This window comes from Vespula vulgaris, chromosome 23, assembly GCF_905475345.1.
Source record: "Vespula vulgaris chromosome 23, iyVesVulg1.1, whole genome shotgun sequence".
In the NCBI taxonomy this organism is placed as follows: Eukaryota; Metazoa; Arthropoda; class Insecta; order Hymenoptera; family Vespidae; genus Vespula; species Vespula vulgaris.
This window is the reverse complement of record NC_066608.1, coordinates 1,677,199-1,702,133: the sequence shown is the minus strand read 5'-3', so window position 1 is coordinate 1,702,133 and position 24,935 is coordinate 1,677,199. Positions and strand designations below refer to the sequence as shown.

General features: G+C 34.8%; 1 protein-coding gene across 9 annotated transcripts in view; it reads right to left on the bottom strand.

Annotated features, from left to right (window-relative positions):
* The window catches only part of LOC127071768 (dopamine D2-like receptor), a 125,392-nt gene that overhangs the window by 5,486 nt on the left and 94,971 nt on the right, over positions 1-24,935 (bottom strand). For 8 of the 9 annotated variants that reach the window (XM_051011404.1, XM_051011398.1, XM_051011399.1 and 5 more), the window contains 4 exons: positions 7,466-7,578; positions 4,956-5,208; positions 4,464-4,564; positions 1,290-1,484 (listed from right to left, as the gene is read on the bottom strand). In XM_051011404.1, coding sequence (XP_050867361.1) covers positions 1,290-1,484; positions 4,464-4,564; positions 4,956-5,208; positions 7,466-7,578 — 662 coding nt within the window. The remainder of the gene's footprint in view (positions 1-1,289; positions 1,485-4,463; positions 4,565-4,955; positions 5,209-7,465; positions 7,579-24,935) is intronic. The other variant, XM_051011405.1, reaches the window with a different exon arrangement.

Genomic DNA, 24,935 nt, shown 5'->3' with positions numbered 1-24,935 from the left:
CCTCGAGAATCCGAGGATTACTATCTACCAGCAACCACTTTCGATTAAATGCCTAACCTTGTAGATCCAGACCTTTAAACCAGAATCTTGAAAACGGGAACTAAGTAAGTGATACTCTCGCTTACGGTCACTATCCAAGTACAAAGCATCGAATTTTCAACATTGTTCAGGGAAAGTAGAGGAATTGTAGAGAATCGAACGTCCCGTATTTTTCAATCCATTGTATTACTTCTATCGGTTAACTTTACTTCTTCTTTCTCATTCGAATATACCACGAAAAGAAGAGGATCGATAGAAGGTAGCCGAGTTAAACGACGAACGAGATTCTCTCTTCTCCGACGACGGAAGTCGTTTGACCAAAGGAGAACGAAAGGAGAGTTAGAAAATTAGTAGGTGGGTAAAGTTCTCGATCACTTTTCTACGATCCTCTCATTATTATACTCCTTTGTACGTAGTTTACGGAGAATACGAGAAAGAGAGAGAGAGAAAGAAAGAAATGAAAAAAAAAAAGAATTAAAAAATAAAATACAGTGAGAATCGATTAATTAATAAAAGCAGTCAATGGCGAGGAAAAGCTGAAAATATATCGAGTTATACTACTTTCTCGAAGGAGGTTTGACTAGGTTGACGTGAGTACTAGAAATGTAATTATTTTAAGGACCTTCGGTTTCTCTTATCCCTTTAATACAAAGAGGGTAATCCCTGCTTTCCGCTTTTCGACGAGATGACCCAGCGAAACTTGTTTACCAAACTTCGGTTTCACCGCGATATATAAGTCGCAACCGAGGAGAAATATCCGACTGTAACTGAAAATTACATTAAGGAACTCGTTCAAGTTCGTCGAAAACTTCGACAACAACATTACAGTTTCCCGATAGTAACCCGACGAATTTTTCTATTGTTAAGATTGATAAGAGTCGATTAGAAAAGTGCAGATTTTATTCGTCTCGTCGATTTCAGAAACATGCTCTTTAACTCCTTTTCATCACGACATAATAATAATCGATCTCTAATTATAAAATACAATCTCTAAATTTTCTCGAAATATTCTACAATCTCGATTCGGAGAAAGCTCAGAAAAAAGAATCAAAACATATTAAATAGAAATTAATAGGAAGAACGAAAAGAAAAAAAAGAAAAAATAATAATTATATCGCGATAAAGAATTGTATTAAAAAAAAAGAAAAGAAAACGAACGTATTATAGAATACTTATTAGAGAAAATATTCGACCTTGATGGAGATAATAAAACTGGTATGAGAATAATGATATAAAATCGATTTCCTTACGCTGCTTCTTCGACGACAGTAGCCAAGAAGAACTCGGTGCTCTTATCGTTGGAGATGACCACGACTGGATCTAGAGGCGTCTCATCTTCGTCCTCGTTGCTTCCGGAAGCGGTGTTCGTTGGCTCCTCCATGCCGGGAGCCACTAAGGCGGCTGCCCCCAACGCCGTCTCGGCGAACCTTGCCACAGAATACCCACTACGTGATCTTAGTCAAAAGCCTTCTAGAAAAGCTTCTACACTTATCATGCTTTCCTTTTTTTCCATCGTTCTGCCAGCGTCGAGTCATCACCAAGAAAGAGAGACAGAGAGAGAGAGAGAGAGAGAGAGAGAGAGAGAGAGAGAGAGAGAGAGAGAGAGAGAGAGAGAGAGAGAGAGAGAGAGAGAGAGAGAGCGAAACAGAGATAGAGATAGAGATAGAGAAAGATACACATACAGCGGCTAAACTAGAAAAGGACATCTATCATGCTATCCTATGAAGAACCTCTTCTCGTTCCAACACGTTAAACGCGACCTTCTTTCTCAGCGAAAACGATTTCACGTTTACGACTTTTCCGACGAAGATATGAAATGAAATAACCCCTGTTAACTCATGCCTACAGTCAGCTCAAGAAAAGATGCTGATGATGATGGTACATATACGTTTTGGACCGACATAAAATACATAGATATTTTCTTGATTTTCTAATCCTATTTTTTGTTTGTCGCGTGCAGATAGAAGAGAGGAAGTATCTCGTACTGATTTCTCTCAGATAAATTTGTAAATCTAATAAGGATTAAAAAGGATCGAAAAGAATCTTCGTTCGTAGTTTCTGTCATAACTTTTAAGAAAATCGCTCTGTTATACCTAGTATGCACCTAGCCGAAGCTAATAAACTTTTTCATTGAGTTACTAAGCCCGGTCTATCTCTATCAAGATCGAGTCGAAGAAAAGTTGGAAACATTTAAGTTAATGGATGATAAAAGCAGTTATTCAAGAAACGTTTTGCTAATATCCAGAATCGTTAACGTTTAATACCAAAACGGAAAGCTATCTTTGTTATTTACGACCTGTATATTTTTGGATTCCATGTAGCAAGATAGAGGAAGAGAGAGAGATAAAGAGAAAGAGAAAGAGAAAGAGAGAGAGAGAGAGAAAGAGAGATAAGTGAAAAGAGAAAGCAGCAAAAGCAACATTAAAAGCGTGACAGAGGCAACCATCCCACGGAGGTTTCCGCGGTCGATGAAATTTATTTCCAAGTAGGAAAACGTAGATCGCTTGCCTTTCGTAGATAACGCCGCGAGGGATGCAAGGAACTCGTGATCTCCGAAAATGCGCTTAACACTCGGTGCCCGGGCAAAGACGATGCTCGTCGTAAGTTTTGTTAAGTACCATAGAGGTCGAGCCTGGATGCCGACCTAAATTTCGTTTCATACCGAAATGGGAACAACGTCGATAAGGCTAGATCGTCGAACGGTAGACAATTTTGTTAAGGATAATCTATGTGTATATGTGTGTATGTATATATGTGTCTATGAAAGAGAGAGAGAGAGAGAGAGGGAGAGAGAGAGAGAGAATGTGGCAAGGATTAACGCGGAACTGAGATTATGTTCGATACATAGAACCCATGGGGAAAGACGAAGTTAGAGAGGCAAAATGTGGCCGACGATGTAAACACCTAAGTCCAATTTATCGATAGCACTCTCTATCTCCTAACAAACGCGAGCTACGGAACGAAACCATAAATAATAACGAACGGATCCTATCGAGACATCGGTAATTAATTCCATGAACGTCGCACGATAACGCTTTGATGTTAGATCCTTCTCTCTGTTAAATAGGTATAGATAACGGTATCAACCTACTCTTAAGTAGTTTTACATGATTAAGTATGAACAATGGAGTTACGTGTATCTTACTTTGCGAATGTGCATACGCCCACTAAGCTGGTGATTTTTCAGAAGATAGGGAAGGCTTTCCCAACCTGTCATACGAATTTGCAACGAATGACTTAAGTGTCTCGTTCAAACGAACAAGATTTAATGTATTATAATCTTCTTAACATTGCTCGACGACGTTTACTACGTTCTTCTTTCTTTTCTTTTTTTTCCTTTTTTTTTCTGGAACTTGTCATTGATAAGTGGATGTAGATTAAAGAAAAAAGAAAAAAAATTTATATATATTGCATTTGCTGACGTGTATACGTTTTACGAGCATCGACGATAGCCAAAGAAGAACAAAAAGAAGAAGAAGAAGAAGAAGAAGAAGAAGAAGAAGGAGAAGAAGAAGAAGTAGAAGAAGAACGAATATATTTTACGATCCCCGTCAGGAAAAAAAAAACTTCATAAACGTATAGATGAAATCCTTGATGCGATTCAAGCAAAAACTACAAGATAATTCTCGAAAGAAAAAAAAAGAAGAATATTTCTTTTCTATGAAATATTCGATGCTATTTACTCGTAAGCCAACTTAATGAATCGAAACGTACTCGCTGTTGTAAAGTGTCAAGGGAAATGAAAAAACACGCGAGATAGCGAGATAGCCAGACGAGCTCTGCCCTTACTATACGGAGTTTCACCACGCGACCCTCGGCGCGGATCTAAATCCTCTGTAAAAAATCACCTCGAATTTAAGTGAGATATTCCAACGTGCTTTATTTATTTATTTCTTTTTTCTTCCCTTTTCTTTTTATCTTCGTGTTTGATTTTTTTTCTTTTTTTTTATCTTTGATTTTTTTTTCTTTTTCTCTTTTTGCCTTTCGCTCTTTTCAACGATTTCGAAAGCGTTTCGTAATCGAGACGATTATCCCCGCGTGAATTATTTTCTAAATTCTTCTCGTCATTTCTAATCGTACCCTATTCATTTATGCTCTGCGTGCAAAAGCGTGCGTGCGAAGGATGCTGCTCTGTAAGCTCTTTACACAAAAGTAAGTATTATAAATTTCGTGGAAAAATTTATTTATTATATCGAAGAAAGATTGTATTATTATTCGAGATGAACATTTTAATAAATTTTTGTTGACGCGTATTGTTTACGTCCAAACGCGAACAATGAAAATTCTAAGATCTCGAGATCGATAGTATACTCTACGAGATCGATATTTTCGACGAATTTCGCAATACTATTCGATGATTTACTTTAGTTCGCATAAATGCGATACGATAGATCGCGCGATACGAAATACAAACGTTTACTCACCTCCGGGTGTTTGCAATGTTCTCTATAATACTGCCCGGCTTTATTTCTCCCAGATTTGGTTTTCGATTAGCTCGAGCTTTTCTCGCTCTATTTCGTAGACCCTGAAAATGATTTCACAATAGTATAATTTAATACCGGTAACTGCAATGAAATAGAATAGATCGTTTATAAATAAATATATACGCAAATATTCTATTACACTAATTCGAAGTAATTAGAATCGTTTAACTGGCGGACATCGTTGATACGTTTTGATGATGCATTTTAAAAAAAGAAACGATACTATTTAATCAACGAAATTATCTAATCAACGAAGCAATATTATTTCACGAGAAACCACAAAGTATAATCGGCAACGGCCACGATAAAGACTATTAATTGAATCTATCTACGTGATCGTCCAAATAAAATATATACGTAGAAAAATATGCGTTTGCGTCTGTGTAAACAGAGAAAGAGGAGAGATAGAAAGATAAAGACAAGACAAGATACCTTAAATATGTTATAATAGAGAAACACCATAATGATGCAGGGTATGTAGAAGCTGGATAGGCTCGAGTAGATGATGAAGTCCGTATTATAGAAGAGGCATTGGTCTGGTAACCGATTGGGAGTGTTATTCAAGCCAAGAACAATCGGGCTACCGATCGCGGCCGATATCGCCCAGACCAACAGTATCGTCAACCACACTCTTCTATTGTTCCTGTGTTTGGCATACTTTATCGGCTGCGTCACCGCTATATATCTGCAATTCAAATTTCTTTCGAGAACGATTCTCTCGGTTGATATTACGATACCGTTACACGGATTTACGAAAGTTGCGATGAGAAAGTTCAATGACCTTTCCAATGAAGAACAAGATCCTTTTTCATTTTTCTCTTCTTTTTTTGTTTTGTCTTTTCTTTTCTTTTTTCTTTGTTTTACATCTCGCAATGGATTTACATATTTTTATTTTATAAAGGACCTATGTCGAGTTATAATCGATGAATAATGCCAGTTAAAAATTGTTAACTTTAATATATATATAGCGTTAATGGTACATCGATAAATGGCAATTTTCATGTGGCGAAAGTCGATAACGAATACGTAGAGTACTCGTTAATATTTAATCGTTAATCCAAGTATTGTCGCTGAGTAAAATTCGCGTTTCGAAATAAAAAAATGAGAGAGAGAAAGGGAGAGAGAGAGAGAGAGAGAGAGAGAGAGAGAGAGAGAGAGAGAGAGAGAGAGAGAGAGAGTGAGTAAATACAAAAGCACGTGTAACTTTTAATCAGCATGTATGAGACATTAACGTGTCACTAGTAATTCAATGTATCGAACATTCCAAATTGAAATTACATTGTAAAAACAAGTATAAAGCCATACGATTTAATGACATACCGTTGCTAAAAGCTTTTGGAATAGTCGGTTTATTCGATTCGACGATAGGTAAAAACGTACTAACATAATTCGAAAAGGATTACTTTCATTCGCGGTAAGCTTTCGTTATTCCGTTAAAAAAAAAAAAAAATAAATGATATTAAAGCCTTATTATGTACATGATACTTTCATAATATCGATCTAATAAATAAATATGTAATATTCTCGAATAAAGTATGAAATATAATTGATATATATTGAAAATATAATTATGATGATAAATCCATGAACTACATCGCGAAACGATAACAATTTATACTGTATAAAAGTACATATTCTATATATATATACATACATACATCGACATTGCAAAATTTCCTTAGTTATATTAAATTTTAGTCAGAATTCCACGAATTTTCGAAAGCATTATTACGTTTCAAATAGTAATAGACAATATCAAATATTAACAAAGCAACGATTCCAATATCGTTATTTTTAACGAATACTATTATGTTGGATAATATAATCGGGGGAGCTTACATATGTATATCAAAAAGTCTCATTGCGGAAGATCGATCGAGCTTTATAATGCACGTTCGTCCGCCTCGTTAATAACTATCTCACGCGTGCCCATATCGTATCGTATCGTCGAAATTGATAATATATCGAAGGATTCTCTCTCGTTATTCACATCCATAATTCAATTTATCCAGACTGAACCAGACAGAGCTCTCTCGAGATAAACGTCGAGTCCAAAGTCTACCGTCTATAAATTGCCATCCTTTTTCTCTTACCCTCTCTCCCTCTCCCACCCTCTCCCACCCCATTTCATCCCTCACAACTCTCACAACTCTGCTATACTTTTTGTTTTCCTTATTTCGTCGCTTTAAACTACCCTTTTCACTCCTCTATCAATTTTTTCGACACATCCAATCTCGACGTAAAGGTTTCGATTTCAAGCTAAAAATCGGATCGATTATAAAAATAGCTTTGGGAGTTTCGTTTACGTTCGAATTTGACGAGTAGATACGTATCATAAGTAGTCAACGACGACATCTCGAAAAATCTACGTTATTGGATATCGATGATGGCGTTCAAACGATAAGCGAGAGTAAATAAATACGTATTTTTTACGTTTCTTTTTTCTTTCTTTTTCTTTTTTTGCAAAAAGAAAGAGAAAAAGGAGAGAAGAAAAGAAAACAAGATGAAACAGAATGGAAGTAATGAAAAGAAAAATAAAAAAATATGTTCACACCATTGAAACGTAAGCCGATCAATTTTTATATCACCTATACACTTTTCTTTCTTTTTTTCTTTTTTTTTCTCGAGATCCATATTTACTTCTACATTTATCTCTTTATTCGTCGCACGTAAATCGCGGGGAACGTACAGCGTTCCTTTCTCTTTTTCCTTTTTTTCTTTTTTTTTTTTGTTCCTTCTCCTCCTTCTCCTTCTCCTCCTTCTCCTCCTCCTCATCCGCCTCCCCTCGTAGCATGGCTAATTCCAAGCTTGTTTGGAAACAAATCATCGCGAAATCGTTCGTTCCGATGAATGCAAATTTTGTTCTACGCGAATTGGGAATAACAATTTCAGAGAGTGAGTCTGTTATTATATTTGTCATGAAATAACGATAAATCTCACACCTGTCTATGGAGATCGCTACCAAATTGAAGATAGAACTCGTACTGCAGGTAACGTCCATCGCAATGTAGAAGTCGCAAACGAAGCCTGGCAAACTCCACAAGCCCGAGTTTACCTGCAATATAGAAGTTCGGTTAGTAAACTGAAATCTTTGATATCCGGTTAAATGAAAAGAGCTTGGAAGTTTATAAACCGTCGTCTGGTGTATAAGAGTTTCCAAGTGCTTTAGCAAAGAAGGAAATGTCTTACATGTTTTTCCAAATAACCGAATATAAAAATAACTATTTCTAGAAATAAGTATTTTGCTTATGAAGAGGAATTCGGAAAAAGTAAATACAAGAAAAAAATAATAATAATAATGATAATAATAATAACAAAAACAAAAAATGATGTGCGAGAATTTTAGAGAGATCGGCATTTTTTCAGAAGAATTTTTTAAGAATTTGTTTCGAAAAGATTGAAACTATTTCGGAAATATTCTCATTCGAAAAAAAAAGAAAGAAAAACAAGAATTTGTGAAAGATTGGAAATAGAAATTTTTTCCTAGGGAAAAAAGGAACGAGAAGTTTTTTACACAAGATCGGAAATAGAAACTTTTTTCTCTTGTAAAAAAAAAGAAGAAAGAAAACACTTTTATACATGTATATATGGAAATAGGTAAAATAAAATTATTTGCTCGCTCTCGATCCTATTAATAGATTTTTCATGTCGCAAACGCGTCTACATCAGGTGCCGAATAACATCGACTCGTCATCTTTTACGTGTGTAGTGTGTTCCGGACGGAAAATTTATTTTCAAATTGTTCAAGTCACGATCCGGAAAATCGATTGTGAAATCGCTGGTGCGTAACCATCATGCCTACGCAACAACCTACACGTTATGTTCCACATTGGTTTTTATTAAAACAATTTCAATTATTCCATGAAATAAATAATAATTTCTATTAAATAACCAAGTTTCTTTTTTTATTTTGTCTACTATATTACACATACTTTTTATATAAAATGACAAAAATATTATTTCTTACTCTTGACGTATATATACGTTAGTACGTGCGTAGTTTATTGATTTTCGAAGAGCTTATTATAGAAAATAATATACTTGGATTATAAAGAACAACGAAGTAAGTAGATGTAACGCGTAAGTAATGTAAACTACTGTCTCCTTATTTTTCTTTTCTTTTTTCTTTCTTATTTCGTTAAAATTTACGTAGCATTATTATTTCATCGATTTTTAATTAAAAGACGTTTAATTACCTGTCATACTATGACGAACGATATTTTCTTCATAATTAACGTCGGTACTCTGTCGTTACCTCGAGTGACTCTGTTCGATTGAATTCAATTCAGAAAGTCTTTCTAAGGATCGTTGAGAATGTATTAGTGTTCTTTTGTCTTCGTATTCGTCGAAGACATGAAGTAGCTAGCAAATTGGCCATTATTCTCTACATCTCGTTCTCCTTAAAACACTGAAGGTAGAATCTTTCGATTCTCTTTCTCTCTCTCTCTCTCTCTCTCTCTCTCTCTCTCTCTCTCTGTTCCCTCCCACTGTCGTACGAATACATTCAACTTTATCTCGCAATTTAGTTCAATTTAAATCTTCCTTTGTTTCCGTATATATGTATGTACGTAGCATAGCCAACGTGACAGTGAGCTTACTTAACTCCTACTCTGATTTATACTAACTTAACATTGCTATCGTACGAGTAAGTTTATATACTGTAAGGAAGCATATATTACTAGGCCTCTGCTATATTTTCACGTAGTAACATATTCTGTTTGTATTGTATTTCACCTCAACGAAATTACACCGTCGCTTTTGAAAATTTACGTATACGTTAGACCGTACCTACATATATATAATCCACAAGTTAGTATTACAGCTCTAAATTCCTTTACTACGTGTATCTAATTGTTACATACGATATTACATACGTATTTATACATTTCTTTGAAATAATAAAATTACACATTTTACGTGAACGTGAAAAAGGAAAAGGAAATAATAAAAGTTCGAACATATTATAATAATCACCATGTTATTTTTCATTACTCCTTTTTATTATTACTTCTGTTATTTTATTTAAATCGCCAGCTTCGAGAAAAGTTTAGAAAAATAACGTGCTGTCGTCAAAGAGAAAAAAGGATATTTTTCTCGCTCGTGTATACAGGGGTATATATATATGTACGTATGTATGTACGTTTCGCTCGACAATTGAAACGTGTTTCACGACCACTTCCTCCAGAATGCATACATATTTTGCGTAATTCTTTTTGGAACATTGCTCTCAATTTTTTTTTTCTTTTTTCTTTCTTTGTCCTTTTTCCTTTTTTTTTAATTTCCTTCTCCATGAGGCGATATATGTACGCGTCAATGACGTTCACGACCGAATAAAAAGTTTCCTTTTATTTTCGCGTTAAGTACCAGACGCTTTTGACAAAAAAAAATTATACTCGAAGTTTCGACTCTAGGTGATGGACTGTCGCCAGTTTTAACCACTTTTGATTGGCTATCCACGTTTTATAGCTTAACGAGGGAAACGAGTTGATCGCGTGGATTTACGAGTACGACGACGTCCTCGTTAATTATGTTCTCGTTACTGCCATGACCCGAGGCGAAGTATACAAGCTGACGTGGCTGCTGTCTACGTCAGTTGAGATTTTAGGACAAAATCAAGCGACGTATGTTAGCGAGGATATTACCGAAAATATAACCGACTGGTAGAAGAACGACGTTAGCTAGAGCGAATAGCATGTTTAAGTATCTTGTGCTGTCCCCTGGGATACATACTTTTCTCTCTCTTTCTCTCTCTATTACATACACACTATCTCTCTCACTCCTCATACGATAATTATACCATGTAACGTAGCTAAAGCATCGTTGGCAACGTTGTCCGTTTAGAAAATATACAGGAGTATGAATCCCTTCGTCGACAAGGGAGACGAAGCTATCGAGCGACGAATAATCTAACCATGCTTCGTTTAACGTATTAGGGGAGAAACTGCAACGCCATAAACTTCTAGCTAAAAAACTTTACTCGACGTTAGATAAAACACAATAGAGATACCTGTTCTCTCTCTCTCTCTTTCTTCTTTCATTTTTTTTCTTCTTTTCTCTTTCTTTTTTTTCTCCTTTTTTCTTTCTTCCTTTTTTTCTAATCCTTTTTATTTATTTATTTATTTATCTTCTTTTTTCTTTGTTTTCTGTATTTATATTTGAAACAGGCCTCCTTCTCTTCGATCGCCTTGATACGGTACGGTGTACGGTAACAAACGTAGAAGGGATTAGGTCGGAATAGAATGGAAGGGAGTTAGAGATAGGCTCGACGTAGAAGCATTCGAACAATAGAAACATCCGAGTCCAACGAGTTGTCCCGATATTCCTAGCGTAAGCACCACTAGCCTAGAGAATCACTCTTCCGTCCAAGTCGACTATCAATGGGGAGAGATTAATTGCAGACACACACAGTAGGTGTCACTCCGTGCCTGTAATTAATTCGAATACAATGCTATTCCGATACGGAGAAACAACAACAACAACAACATCAACAACAACATCAACATCAACAACAACAACAACAACAACAACAATGATGATGACAACAATGAAAACAACGACAACAAGGAACGCGGTTGAGAGACGAACAACACAGTTAGAAGGTTTTCCCTTGAATTTGCGCTCTTGATAGCACTTCTACTAATCGAGCACTCTCTCTTTCTCCTTCTCTCTCTTTCTCTCTCTCTCTCTCTCTCTCTCTCTCTGTCGCTTCATCATTCTTGTCTCATTCTCGGTTTCTCTCTTGGAACAGTTTCTCAGAGGGAAACCGTTGTCTAATCAATTCGATCTACTCGATATAACGTATTGGATCGTTGCGCATAACGTGATCGAGTACTTAGTTATATGTAACACTGTTTACAAGCAGAATGCATTTGGGCACTAAGGATATGCAGGTAGATGCACTAAACACCAATACAAACTCACACGCATGTGAGTTACGTACTTGACTACGCTCGAGTACTCAGTATCGAGTGCTTAACCGATACTGGTACTCCTGTTAATTTTACAGAAGACGCCGCCTGGCATAGTCCACGTATCTTCACGTTGCTTCTACCTGTCTATCTATCTATCTATCTATCTATCTATCTATGTATATATGTAGTATATGTATGTTGTACCAGTACAAAGTATTAATCGAATATTTAACGAAAATTTCAAAGAGAAATTTTAAAGGAGAAATTTTATCTCAAGATTTCCATTTCAAATCGTTCGAAAAATACTATATATATATATAAAGTCTTGATTCAACGCGAATTATATTTCAATATTGATCATTGATTGTCTAAGTAATGAAAAAATGATTATTCTTAACAATACTTTACAAATTTTCTAAAGTGTTACACTTTCAATAGTAGCACGTAGTAATTCATCAAGAAGGACTGGTTAAAGTGCTCTCAATCCTTTAATAGCGAAGAGAAGGAAACGTCCTGGTTATAAAACGCGTTCAGCATTACCAGCTTCAATATTCATAGTTAAACGTATTGCACAGGAGACATCGTCTAATTCAAAGCTTTATATCGTGGAAAGAGTGAACATCGCATCTGTCAAGGAAATAAAGTTTGGAATAAAATTTATTGTTCGTATTTTTGATGGATATTTTTCTTCGATGGTATTATCAATCAGAGTCGTATTGTGTTCATTCCGTGCTATTGAAATTTTTTATCTATATATACATATATGCGTATATATGCAGGTGCGCGTTCGATGTATATCTTATATTCGCGAAACGTAAAGATCGTACGAGGAAAAAAGAAAATGTCTCTCGAAGAATCGCTCGTTGAAACGTAAAAAATTTCTGCGTTGATCGAATTGTTCGTTTCTTCGTCGTTTACTTTTTGCTTTCTTCTTTATTTTTTTTTCTTTTTTTCTTTACCCTTTTTTTAATTTTTCTTTTTTAATTTTTTTTTAATTATAATAATATGGACTTAATGCAAGATATATATAAAAAAAAAATTATATTCGGACATTTATTGACTTTGACTTAGATCATCGAAATTCTCGTTATTAGTAAGGACCACGTTAGATATATCGAATATCGTGTCGTGCGTTTAAACGGATAGCAGCGCCGCTATTAATTCTCGTATCGAGCGGCTGTAGTACACCGAGCGACTCATCCCTCGTAATCCAATGACGAGCGATATAGGAACGTGCTACGGGATCGTAGAAATGGGATGCTGTTGCTAAAATTGATTTGGTATTGATATAATCGTGGAGGAGTGAAATAGGGACACGAAGGTGGAAGAAGAGGAGGGGTTGTTGATTGAATAATTCATTGATATATTAATAATTAATTTGAATATAGTATTTCCTTGTAGTCAAACTCTATAAAAAAACTTACTGTATACTAAGAAGTGAAGAAAGAGAAAAAAAACATTACAAATAAATATATTATATTGGAAGTAATATTATTATATATTAAAATGCAATTGCAATATATATATTGCGTAATCTAATTGCAATAGTAGTTGATATGTATATACATATATGATATAGTCCAATTATAGTAGTTGTTTGCATGCATCCAAATTAAATTAATATACAATGTACGATCCAATTTTAATAATATATAATGTAATACGACCGGCAGAAAAAGAGTAAACGAGTAAATAGTAACTTTAAAGATTATATATATACAGAAAAGAATAAGAAGAGAAAGAGTAAGAAAAAAAAGAAGAGAGAGATAAAAATAAAAAAGAAAAGAGAAATACTAAGTTTTAATGGTCAATGGAGTAGTTCGAAGAGAAAGAGAGAGAGAGAGAAAAAATCGAGAGAACAACGAGACGAAGAAGGGATAACTTGACGGAGGGTAAGTTCTCGGCCATTTCAAGGGATGATCGATCGAGAGAAGTAGTCCAAGTTACGCCTCGGCTTCTCGATCCTATTGCCGGCCAGTTAATTGCATTCGAGTTCCTTCGGCCTTCCTTGAAGGATCGACGAGGACTACAGGTGTTTCTTCTTCCGAATAAAGGAATCCTCCATCTCCTTTCCTCTTGTCTCTCAACCAATTCCTCGAGATCCAATCGGTACTTTTACTCTCGCACTTGGAACCTCGAGAATGCGCTCTTAAACGAGCATGGAAAAGTTTTAACTTCGTAGCACTTACGACGAATGTTACGACAGTTCGAAAATTTCAATCGTTAAACCATCGACGTCCCTGCCGTTTCAAACTTTCTCATTGCCAGGACGATCTCTTACAAAAAAAAAATGTAGCGACTTATCGATTAATGAAATTCGATGTAAATATAAAAAACGAAATCGTGTTGGATTTCCAATTTCTTTTTCTTTCTTCTTTTATTTCTCTGTCTCGCTTTTTCTTTCTTTTTCTTTTACATTCTGATTAACAGCTATCAAATTTTGTTTGGCGAAAGCGTGACTTGAGAATTTTTTGCAATTCGTCGAAGGGTTTCTGAAACCATACTTTAATATCTTCATCTCTATTCTCGATTTATTGTTTTTTTTCCATCCTCCATCTCTCCTACTCCCCCCCCCCTCAATCCTCCAAAGAAAATATTATCCATTCGTGATATCCTTTATAACGCTTTTAATCGATCCAATAATAATAATTCCAATGGAAAACTTGAAATGCTTCGAGAAGCTAAAGTTCTCTTCTGTGGGTGTTACGGAAGCAATCAATTTTGGAAGTAGAATCTCTAGAGAGTGTGAGGTGTCTTGAGGTACGCCGAAATGACATTAAAAAGCCATTACCGAAGGTGATGGAAAGTCTTGTATCCGCAAATCGAGAGCTTTTTGATTGACGATTCGCCTAAAGTATCTACGCACGGAAAATTTTGGAAATCTTTATCGACGTCTAATCGATTTTAATTGCCAAATGAATAATTTTCCAACCGAACTTTTCTCATTTACATCGATTTCTCTCGAATACTAAGACACAAAAACTTAGAAAGAAAATCTTTATTTTAATCACGGGAAAGCCTATACGTGATACGAATAATTTCTTCCATCCGTTTCTTCTTCCTTTTTCTTTTTTCTTTCTTTTTTTCTTTTCTTCTTTTTCCTCTCTCTCTCTCTCACCCCTACCCTCAGCTTCTTTACGAGAAAAACATTACAGAGAAAGTTTTACAACTCGACAAAAAAATTTAGTTAATTTTAACAGTAAGATCAATATTTACGCCTTTCCTTATCGTTAATAGAAATGAATTCTAATTGTTCGCTGTTCTACATTAGTAGAAAATCATTGTAAAAGCAAACGTATCCTTCTCCAGTTAAATCTAAAAGGCAGAATTTATATTTGCTATTAGCAAATCTCGAATTAAACATTCTTTTCTCTATCCTCGATCACGAGTTTTATCATTCGACTCGAAGATAAAAGTCTTCTACGAAAAATGTTAAAGCATTTGGAAACAGGTAATGCTTTGTCAGTTACCAAGGGATAGATTTAGGAAATACGATTTTGTAGAGGGCCGCATTGCAGCAAACTCTGTGTTAATTAACGAGTTCCCAGGATACTTATAAAGGATTAAATATATTTGCCTTGTTTGTTCAAACTATTTTAAAACGAAAGACTTTCGAAAATAATGCAATTACAATATCTGCGAATTTTTTTACATGCTCTATTTCTCTGTTTCCATTGGTTTCTCTAGCGATCGATCGATTCCCAAAGAAAACAGATGTGCATTGTTTTATTTTACGATCAGGTTTTCTTCGTTACCATTTTCAACGTGCTTCGTATACCTAGACAAATATATTCAGTATATACGTTTGGAGAAAACGAAATATATTCTGAATGCGTTCGAACATAACCGCATGGATGCGGCTCGTTGTCTCAACACGTCTCCCTTCGTCATTCAATCACATTTAATATAACACATACCCGCACACACACACATACACATATATAAATATTGTTTGTGTGTGTTTTTACGATAAAGAGAATCGGTTCGAAATGGTTTTAGTATCGAGTTAATTTAAACTACCTCCAATCTTGATATCCTTTTATACCCAAAGTTTTCCGATTTAACCATCAGAGATTTTTATTATGTCCCAGTTTTCAATGTGTTCCGAACATCTCTTTCCCATTTTCTCGATCCTCCTAGAAACATCCACTTACGCTTTTTCCATTTCCTCTCTTTCAGAGAGAAAAGATCTCTTTCATGAGAAAGAAAGCTCTGTTTTTCTCACGAAAGTTAAGCTCCCCAGACATACAGGATTCTATTAGAGATCTATCCATCTATCGTATTTTCATGGCACAAAGCGAGAAACGGTCAGGACCGTTTCTTTGTCATCAACGGTATTCATTTTCAAGAACCATCGCATTTCTAGACTTCTCCTCTTCTTTTTCTTTTTCTTCTTCTTCGATCTATCTCGATATTACGTGTTCTCAAGGACGCGGTTTATAACGGAAAAGGAAATAAAAAAAAAAAGAAAAAAGAAATAAAAAGGATTGCAGTCTGCCTCGAAAGCTTTTTCCTTTGGCTTTATTTTTTCTCCGTTGGTTTATATGATAAAAACAAAAGTAACGTCTTATGCATCTTTATAATTCCCTTTATCCTAATTGCCTTTTCATGAAAGGTCATCTCTCCTTCCTTTTAATTTCACGATACATTCTTGCCTCATACGATCGCAAGAACTGTATGTCCTTTCTGTCCTTTCCCACTATCTGACTCCAGCTTACGTATTAGTTAATTCCATAGAACTGACATCAGTATTCATATCGTGAACTTTGGTCGAAACTCTATGCTCAAATGCAAGAGAACAGATATATAGTTCCATACGTAGAGATCTCTCTCTCTCTCTCTCTCTCTCTCTTTCTCTCTGTGTCTGACGATGATCTTACTTGGAATATATCGGATCAAATCTACTTTTGATAATAGTCCTAACAAAGAGGATACTATTATTACTCACGATTATAGGATACTCTAAGTACGACCTTCACGTTCGATGGGAAATACCGAACGACACGTTCGAATATTCGTTAGCACGTGTAAGAGGAGCCACAGAGTAATTCAAGTAATTCGTAGCTTGAGTTACGACAGGAAACTCGTTTTCGTCGTCGTCGTCATCGTCGTCGTCGTCGTCGTCGTCGTCGTCGTCGTGGGGGCAGAGTTAAGGGGCAGAAGAGGGAGAGAGGAAGGGTGTGGAGGAATTGGAGAGACACAAGTCCACGATACCGACACGTAGAGTTAGGACTTGAGTTACCTAAGATGGGATTAAATTTACTTATTCGCCTAACGCACACGTGTCTGATGTCTCGCCCGAGAAGACAAAGTAGTTAAGTCGTATCGAGTATTCGCATTCGTCTCTATACATGTGTGTACGCGTTGTTCGTATCTGTATGCGAAATGGTTCTACGTATATCTATATCTACGGTTGTAAGAAACCCATCGAGAAACTCAGTTGGTGGCCCTGGCTTCGAGATATATATACATACATACATATATACATACCTATGTTAACTTGGCGCGAATCCAGACGGTCACAAAGCTTTTGCATAGTTCGTTCTGCCATGACGGAAGATAGTCATTGTTAGATAATACGGAAATTCTACGTTTCTACGTTATTTCTCGAAGGTTCAATAAGAATCTCTCGATATTATCTCAATCGCGATATTTCGAGACGATCAAAAGAATTCTCCAATCTTTTTTCTCTTTTTTTTCTCTCCCCTTCCCCTCTCTCCACACCCCCACCATTTCAAAGAAATCTTCTTCGAGATATAACTACTGAATATTTAGAATGAAAATAAACCGAACGTGTCCTAAATTTTTTACGAGGTTCTATTAATCAAAATCGCGAATCATTAGATCGGAGAGATTTTTTCGAACAAGAAGAAAAAAAATCATTATAATCCTTCGATATCAATCAAGATCTTATTTACAATTTTCAACTTGGATCGATGGGAAATTAATTCGAGAAATTGGATTAGAGAGACATGAAGTAAGAAGCGTTACGAGATTCAATCGCCGGAATACTCTTGCATTATGCAACGAAATGCATGCGTAGAATGTATTCAGGACCGAGAGGAAGAGCCTGGAGAATCGATGAGAGACCCTCTTAAACAAATACAAATGCGAAGCAGCTCATTACACATAGAGGAAGGGGAGGGTCAGATACACATCGACTAACGGAATGTTATGCATGTTAACATTCGAGTTGATCATTATAATCTGCATTGATAATCACAACAGTCTATTATCTCGCTTTGATGATCGCATCGGCTAATTGTATTTCCAACGTTCTAAAAGCGAATTTCTAAATTTCTAATCACCTTCGCTCGTCTATTAACTGAACCGTTTCACATAACACAGTTGAAATCCTTAGACAAGTTAAATAATAGTGTCTACGAAACTCGAAGACCTTGCCCATGTCTGTGCATTTCTTCGCGAACGTAATTAGGGTAATTTTGGTTAGGGTACATGCAATTTATACCGAACGTGCACTTTCGTTGCGGTACGAGCCAGCTGGCAGCCGTCGGTGCCTTTAATGTATTCCGTTCTCAAAATAAGTCGTACCGTTTAAACTTTACCACCTTTGTTTTTAAGTTTTCTATCCATCGAAATAACCTATTTACTAGAACAAACGTCTTATTCAATTATTGAATGAACACCGACGAAAAAACATTTCTAATTCTACGTTCGATACGGTTTTTTCGAGCTAAAGATATAAACTACTGATATACTATATTATATAGTAATAGTATTATATTCTGTACAGTATTAATGTTAACATATTATAATATATTAATATACTCTCTCTTTTCAATATATTATATTAACACTATATGTATATATATTATTATTACTAATATCTAACTTGAATAACGATCTAAACCAGAAATTTAAATACAAAATGCCAAACAATAATTATAAATTTAAAAACTCCCATAGACTGACGAAAGTTATAGTGATACTAAAATATCTAAAGATAAAATTTATCTTTAAAATACTAAAATTACGATCTAATTAGCAATTTCATTGAATCTTAAAAAAGCTAACGAGCTAAATCGATTTTTCGGATGATTATTAAAGCTTTTTTTCTTTTTTTTTTTGAATCACGAAATTATAAAACCAAGATAAAGGATAGATGAAGTCTGTAAAAGTCATGTTAAATCCATGTTAAGGATCGTTAACGATATATAGACCGTCGTCAAACGAAACGACAGCTCAGCGGATATTATTTGTTCGGATCAATCTTTAACCCGGAACTCCGTGGGGAATTTCGAATGCTGATATGCAAGAAAGATCAATCGAGAAAAATCGTGTAACGAGATCCATTTGACACGTTCAAATGTCAACGTTATATCGAAATGAATTATTCGAAAATTATGCAGTCTTCTTCTTCTGCCATCTTTTACTCTATGTATGAATGTATGTATGTATTATATGTATGCATGCATGTATGTATATATTTATGTATTTTTAGTACTCTTCCATAGTCAGTTATCTTTCTACATATAAATGCAATATAAACATAACGTAGAAATTTATAGTAGATAGAGTCGAGAAAAGGCAAATAAAGAGGAATAGAAAAAGAAAAAACAAAATAACAGAAAGAGATTAGGCTAGATACTGTAGATCCCATTCATCAAGTCGTTGATCGTGTTCCATTGCAAACTTCCTTTCTCTTCATTTAACTTTGCCTCTGACTCGGTCAGAGCTTCCGCCTCTTATCCGAATTTAAATCGAACGAGTATACGAGTTCACGAAGGTTTACAGTTAGAGTTTTACAGTTTTCATTTGGTATTACTTCCAAACCGGGGAAAGGTTTAAGAGAAGGGAAGGTATCATGATTCGATCGCAATTTCTTTAAATGAAAAACTCCTAAGGGAAAATCAAAGAATTTCAATTGTTTTAGCGATTATCCAAGTAAATTCTTAGCGCTTCTTAATTCGTTGACAAAGTCGTAAAACAAAAGGTTTGACGTTAAAAAAGAAACAATAAAAAAAAAGAAAAGAAATGTCCATCCAAGTAGGAACGAATTACTCGGGGATGAAATTCCAATCATTTCGTAAAGATTGGATCGAGTGATAAGGGAGAGAGAGAGAGAGAGTTCGTATGTGTATTAGAAAGAGATAGAAACAGAGATAAGAATAGAAACAGAGAGAGAAAGAGAGAGAGAGAGGGAGAGAGAGAAAGAGAGTGAGAGAGAGATACGAATCCGCAATTACCGGATTCGAAAGTGCTTATCGCAAAGCCACTATGGCGTTTGTCTGATTTAACTTGAGACACGTACAGCAAAACGAGTTGCGTATTCTCGTTGATCCAGGCGTTAACCAACGAATTCAAACCCGAACGACTTTGGAACGTGATGAACGAGAATGAACGTGACGAAAATGAAAGAACCAAAGACTTAGATGAGACGTGAGAAACTGAGAAAAGTAAGTAAGTCTTACTACTAGAAAAGTGAACAAAATCTTTTCTATAGTTGCCAATTTCGAATCCTTCTCGAATTGATTGAATTGAAGTCGAATGAATCTCGATTCATTGATTTTAAAATCAACTATCCTATGAAATTTCCTTCCAACATATATATCTCCTCGAATCGATAAGAAAATTCGTTTCTTGAAAATCAACTCTTAGTTGTTAGTAAATTAAACTTAATTACTCATTAAGAATTACTTTTAAAGTTAATACTCCATTACAAGTGTAGAGGAGCCAACCTATTCGATTCAAGTTTTCGATATTGAACTAACTTTTCCGTTGTTCTCCAGCGATAATTCGATCCGCTATTACGCGCGCTATCGCAATTCGAGAGACGATACGACAGCGACACTCTCCAACTTGAAATTCCATTAAAGGCTGCTGAGTGTCGTAATTGAAGGACCTCACCATGGATCCTTGTATCTTCTTGGAAATTGAGACGTGTACGTCAACGTACTTTCTCTATCCTCGTTCGCCTTGTAACACGTTCTGCTTCACAACAGACAACTCTGTGAAACCTTATATATATATATATGTATGTATGTATGTATGTATGTACGTATGTATATAGAGTGTGGTTAAAAGTTCCTAAATAATTTTAAAAAACAATTAATCTCTTTTTTTGCTTAGCTTTTTTGCTAGTAAAATTTCACCTCACCTACAAGGCTAAAAAAACTTTCTAAAAAGATTAATTCATGTTTAATGTCACCAAGAATTTTCGATCAACCTTCAATTGAATTGATTAATTGTTACAATTATTTAGATACTTCCAAATTAAGAGATGTCATTTCCGTGATAGAATATATGAGAAAAGAATTAAATAACATATACACAATATATATAAATATCTTGACCAAGATTGATCGAGAATATCGTCGAATTCTCAAATATTGTGTTTAGTTCGAGAACACTATGAATGATACTAAGTAATACTATGAATGATACGAATGAATATTCTTTAAGGACTTTGTGGAATTTCGTTTTTGAAGGTCGAGAGACAGGAAGAAAAAGTTTTATTAGAGGAGTAAGAAGACGAATGAGGAAATAAAAAAGCTTCCCTAGGATACTACAGTCCGTGACATTGAATTTGACTTATGACTCGTAATATCGATTGGGTTAGAGTTAGACAGACAGAGAGAGAGAGAGAGAGAGAGAGAGAGAGAGAGCAACTTCTCCTTACGGTTTTTTCGTATTACCATACTTTCGTGTCTCATTACTGTGAAGTTCCTGGTACTTTCTTTGAATAAACTTTTTGCTCGTGAAACTTTTAATAGAAAGGTGCGTTTAACGTTTTTACTGCTTCTTCTTCTTCTTCTTTTTCTTCTTCTTTTTCTTATTCTTCTTTTTCTCACAGATTTTAATCTCGAGGAAAGATTCGACGACCGAAAACGCGTTCTGTACATAGACGTCCTCAAGCTCCTCGTTCTCATCATTTATTTTATTTTTCGACTATTCTTTGTCATCTTTTTGACGTCTTCTTCTCTCTCTCTCTCTCTCTCTCTCTTTATATATATATTTTTTTATACGTATAAATGTGTCTCTCTATTTCTTTCTTTTTCGTTTTCTCTTTCTCTCTATTTTCTGTCATTATTTATCGTTTATGACACATATCCTCAAATACTATCACAAATATTATGTAAACGAGAAATATTTTGTCGTTAGAATGTGAGAAATCAGATAACATGAGTGTGAATTTTAACAAACTCTAATTTATAGTCATTAATAAATATATTTATATATATGAATGTATGTATGTGTATATATTTATTTATAATCCCAAGGTAAAAGGGATTTTGGAAAACACTCTATACTCGTGTCGCTAATTGAATACAGAAATTGATTACTCGAAATATAATACAAAACATACGCACCTCGTCCTTCATTTATTTACAAAACTGTTCTGGATTAATCAGGTCAATATGTTTTATGATGTTAACATCGTTTTAAAATGTCTCGTAAAGCTTTTCTCGCATAGAACATATCGTTCGAATAAAAAGGTAAGGAAAAAAGAAATACACGAGGCCACGAGCGAAAATATTTTCATTTTCTCGGCTAAATCTCGCACAGCATTTGATTTGAAAGAAAAAGTAGTCGGGATGCAGCGTTCGCGCTCTGCTACGCGATATTTATTGGCATCGTGCAGAAATTTTTTAATACACGAAGCGTAAGATAGAAAATGTGTGCCCCTCGTACGTGACATCTTGCGTGTTACATAATAAAGTATATTACTATATATATATATACACAGACACACATATATAGGCTTATATATATATATGTGTATGTGGGTGTACAGTGTACCAGTTTTAATCTTGTAGAAAGAGGAATACATTAGACGAGTTTTACTGAATTCGTTTGGGATATTAAATATAACACTATTACCAAATATGTTATCTTGAAAATTACAAATAAATTAAATATGTAGGATATGCGGATTGCAGTACGTGACGCTATTTCTACAGAAATTCATTTAACTACCTTTGGCAAATAGTAGGCACGTTTTATCAATTTTAATACGAGATCGTATTCCCCGTCACACGTTTTGCCCGCGGTAATAAATTCAATTTGACTTCGGTCCGTGTACGTCCATGAAAATTCAATTGGTTCGATAAACGCGAAATCGCCATCGCAAAGCAGAATTTCATTGAATCTCGAATTACTTTCTCTGAATTGTCACCGTGCAATGAAGTCTATAACAGGAGTAATCATATCACGGTAGTTAGGCGCATATAATAGATCGAATATTTTCGTTTCCTCGAAATAATCCAAGACAGTTCTGATCAAATCAGTATACTTTCAATACGAAAGAGAAGAAATCCAATCGTCTATATACATATGTATATGTACATACGTACGTATATATATATATACATATATATATATGTACGTGCGTGTGTGCATGCATGAATACATGCATACATACATTTTCAGCTACATTTCTCCGAGCTTTTTCATGAGAAAAGAAGATTATGAAATGAGTTCACGCTCAACCGAACTCGGTGATATTTTATGTCCGAAGATTATCATAGAAAGGTCATTTTAAATCTTCTCGAGGACGATAAATTTTTCTGATTACTTCACAAACGTATGATTTCGGCTATATAACATATTAGATGGTCTTTTATTTTTTTTTTCTTCCTCCATTCTTTTTTCTTCTTCTTCTTTTTGTCAAGATCGTTTCATTTGAAAGCCACCAACTACTAGCTACCGTATATAAAACACAGAATGACGGAGAGAGATGAACGAGGGATTTTTAGCAGTCTATTCTCACAGTAACTTGATAGGATAGCTAAAGCTATAGGCAAAAGGCTAAGGGAGCCAACGAAAGAATCGTGTCCCTTCCGCCATTGGCTCGATCGTTCCGGATAATCCATTCGCTCGAGAATACTGCGAGGCTTCTATTTCTCGGTGCAAAGAAGACCGATATTTCGTTTTCTACTGACGGAAATAAAGAAGGTCGGAAAGTTCCTAGGAAGACAAATGATGAAAATCGTGACGCAAGTCGAAGATCAAGCGTTATTTTCATCTTTCGTTTTCCGCCGTTACTATCGCGGAAGTTCGAGGAAAGATAAGTGATCGTTCTTTACGATTGAGATATATGTTTTTTCCTTTTTTCTTTTTTAAATGTACGTATTCTTCCTATAATTTAAAACTTCGAAAAAAAACTATCTTCTTTTTCATTCGAAAATATCAAGGAACCTTCGGGGAACTTGTTCGATAGGAACAATTCTTGTTCTAAATAAATTGCAATCGATCATTATGAATTACCTACTTACTTTATTTCTTTTCTTTTTCTTTTCTTTTTCTTTTTTTTTTTCTTTTCTTTATCCTCGATCATCGTCAGAAAGAAAGAAGAAAACTTTCCAAGTTCGAGTAAACTCTTACAAAATAACGAACTTCTCTTTCTTTCTCATTCTCTTTCTTTTTATCCATCTATCTATCTGTCTCGCTCTCCTTTAGTTTGAACATAAAAAAAAAAAAAAAAGAGAGGAGACGTACGAAGTACTCGCGCTTTCTTAAGAATTTTAAACTTGTGGAACACTTTGGCGGTTTGAATGCTTGGATGTTTCCTGTCTGAAAGTTGAGCTTTTGTGAAGATTTTATGAACATTTTACGAATATCGGGAGGACGGTAAAATTACTATCCCACGGTTATCATCAAGAATTATACGGTACGTTGATCTTTTTCATTCTGATCTTTTATGTATTTCAACTGATTCGCCGTTTTATTTTATAATTTCAGAAATTTTATTAACCTTTTCTATTATGTTCTTAAACTATTCAGATATTTCTTATAGAGATAAGACAAATGCGAGGATATTTTTTTTTCTTTCTAATTTAATTTTTCAATTCGATTTCTCATTGATTTCTTTCCATACACTTTTGGATCTAAAAAGATCGAGAGAAGTTTTCGTTCTCGTCGTTTCAATATCTGCTTCCTTTACTAGAGAGACGCGCGTGTCTGGAATTAATTGATTTTCTTACTCTCGAAGGAGAATTTTAATGTCGACTTTCTTGGCCTTCATCGATAAGTTCGAAGGGACGAAAATATATTTCTTTCACGGATAATGACGCAACGTGAAAAATGTGAAAAATATCCTCGAAGATCTGCCTAATAATTATTATTATTGCAAGAATTTCCTTTTATTATATCCTGTTTTATTATTCGAGTCGACATAATTAAAGAAATAATTATCTACTATGTCAATGGATGCTCCGTTGACATATTATATTCATTCGTTCGTGACAAAGAAGTCATTCGTTGTATTATTTATAAATAATTATCCAATTAAATTGAATTATAGCTGCTAATCTTGATTGATGAAAATTTATAAGGACAGGTGCTGTCGACCAAAGGTTCAAAAATTTCATTAATAAAAAGGGATGCTTTTTCCATGCCAAATTTACCTTTTCTTTTTTACTATTACAAACGACCCTCTCGTCTTTACTTATCTCTTTTCTTTTTCTTCTGTTTGTTTTTTTTTCTTTTTTTTTATTTCTTTCTTCTTTTCTTTCTTTTCCTTTATTCTTTTTTTATTTTT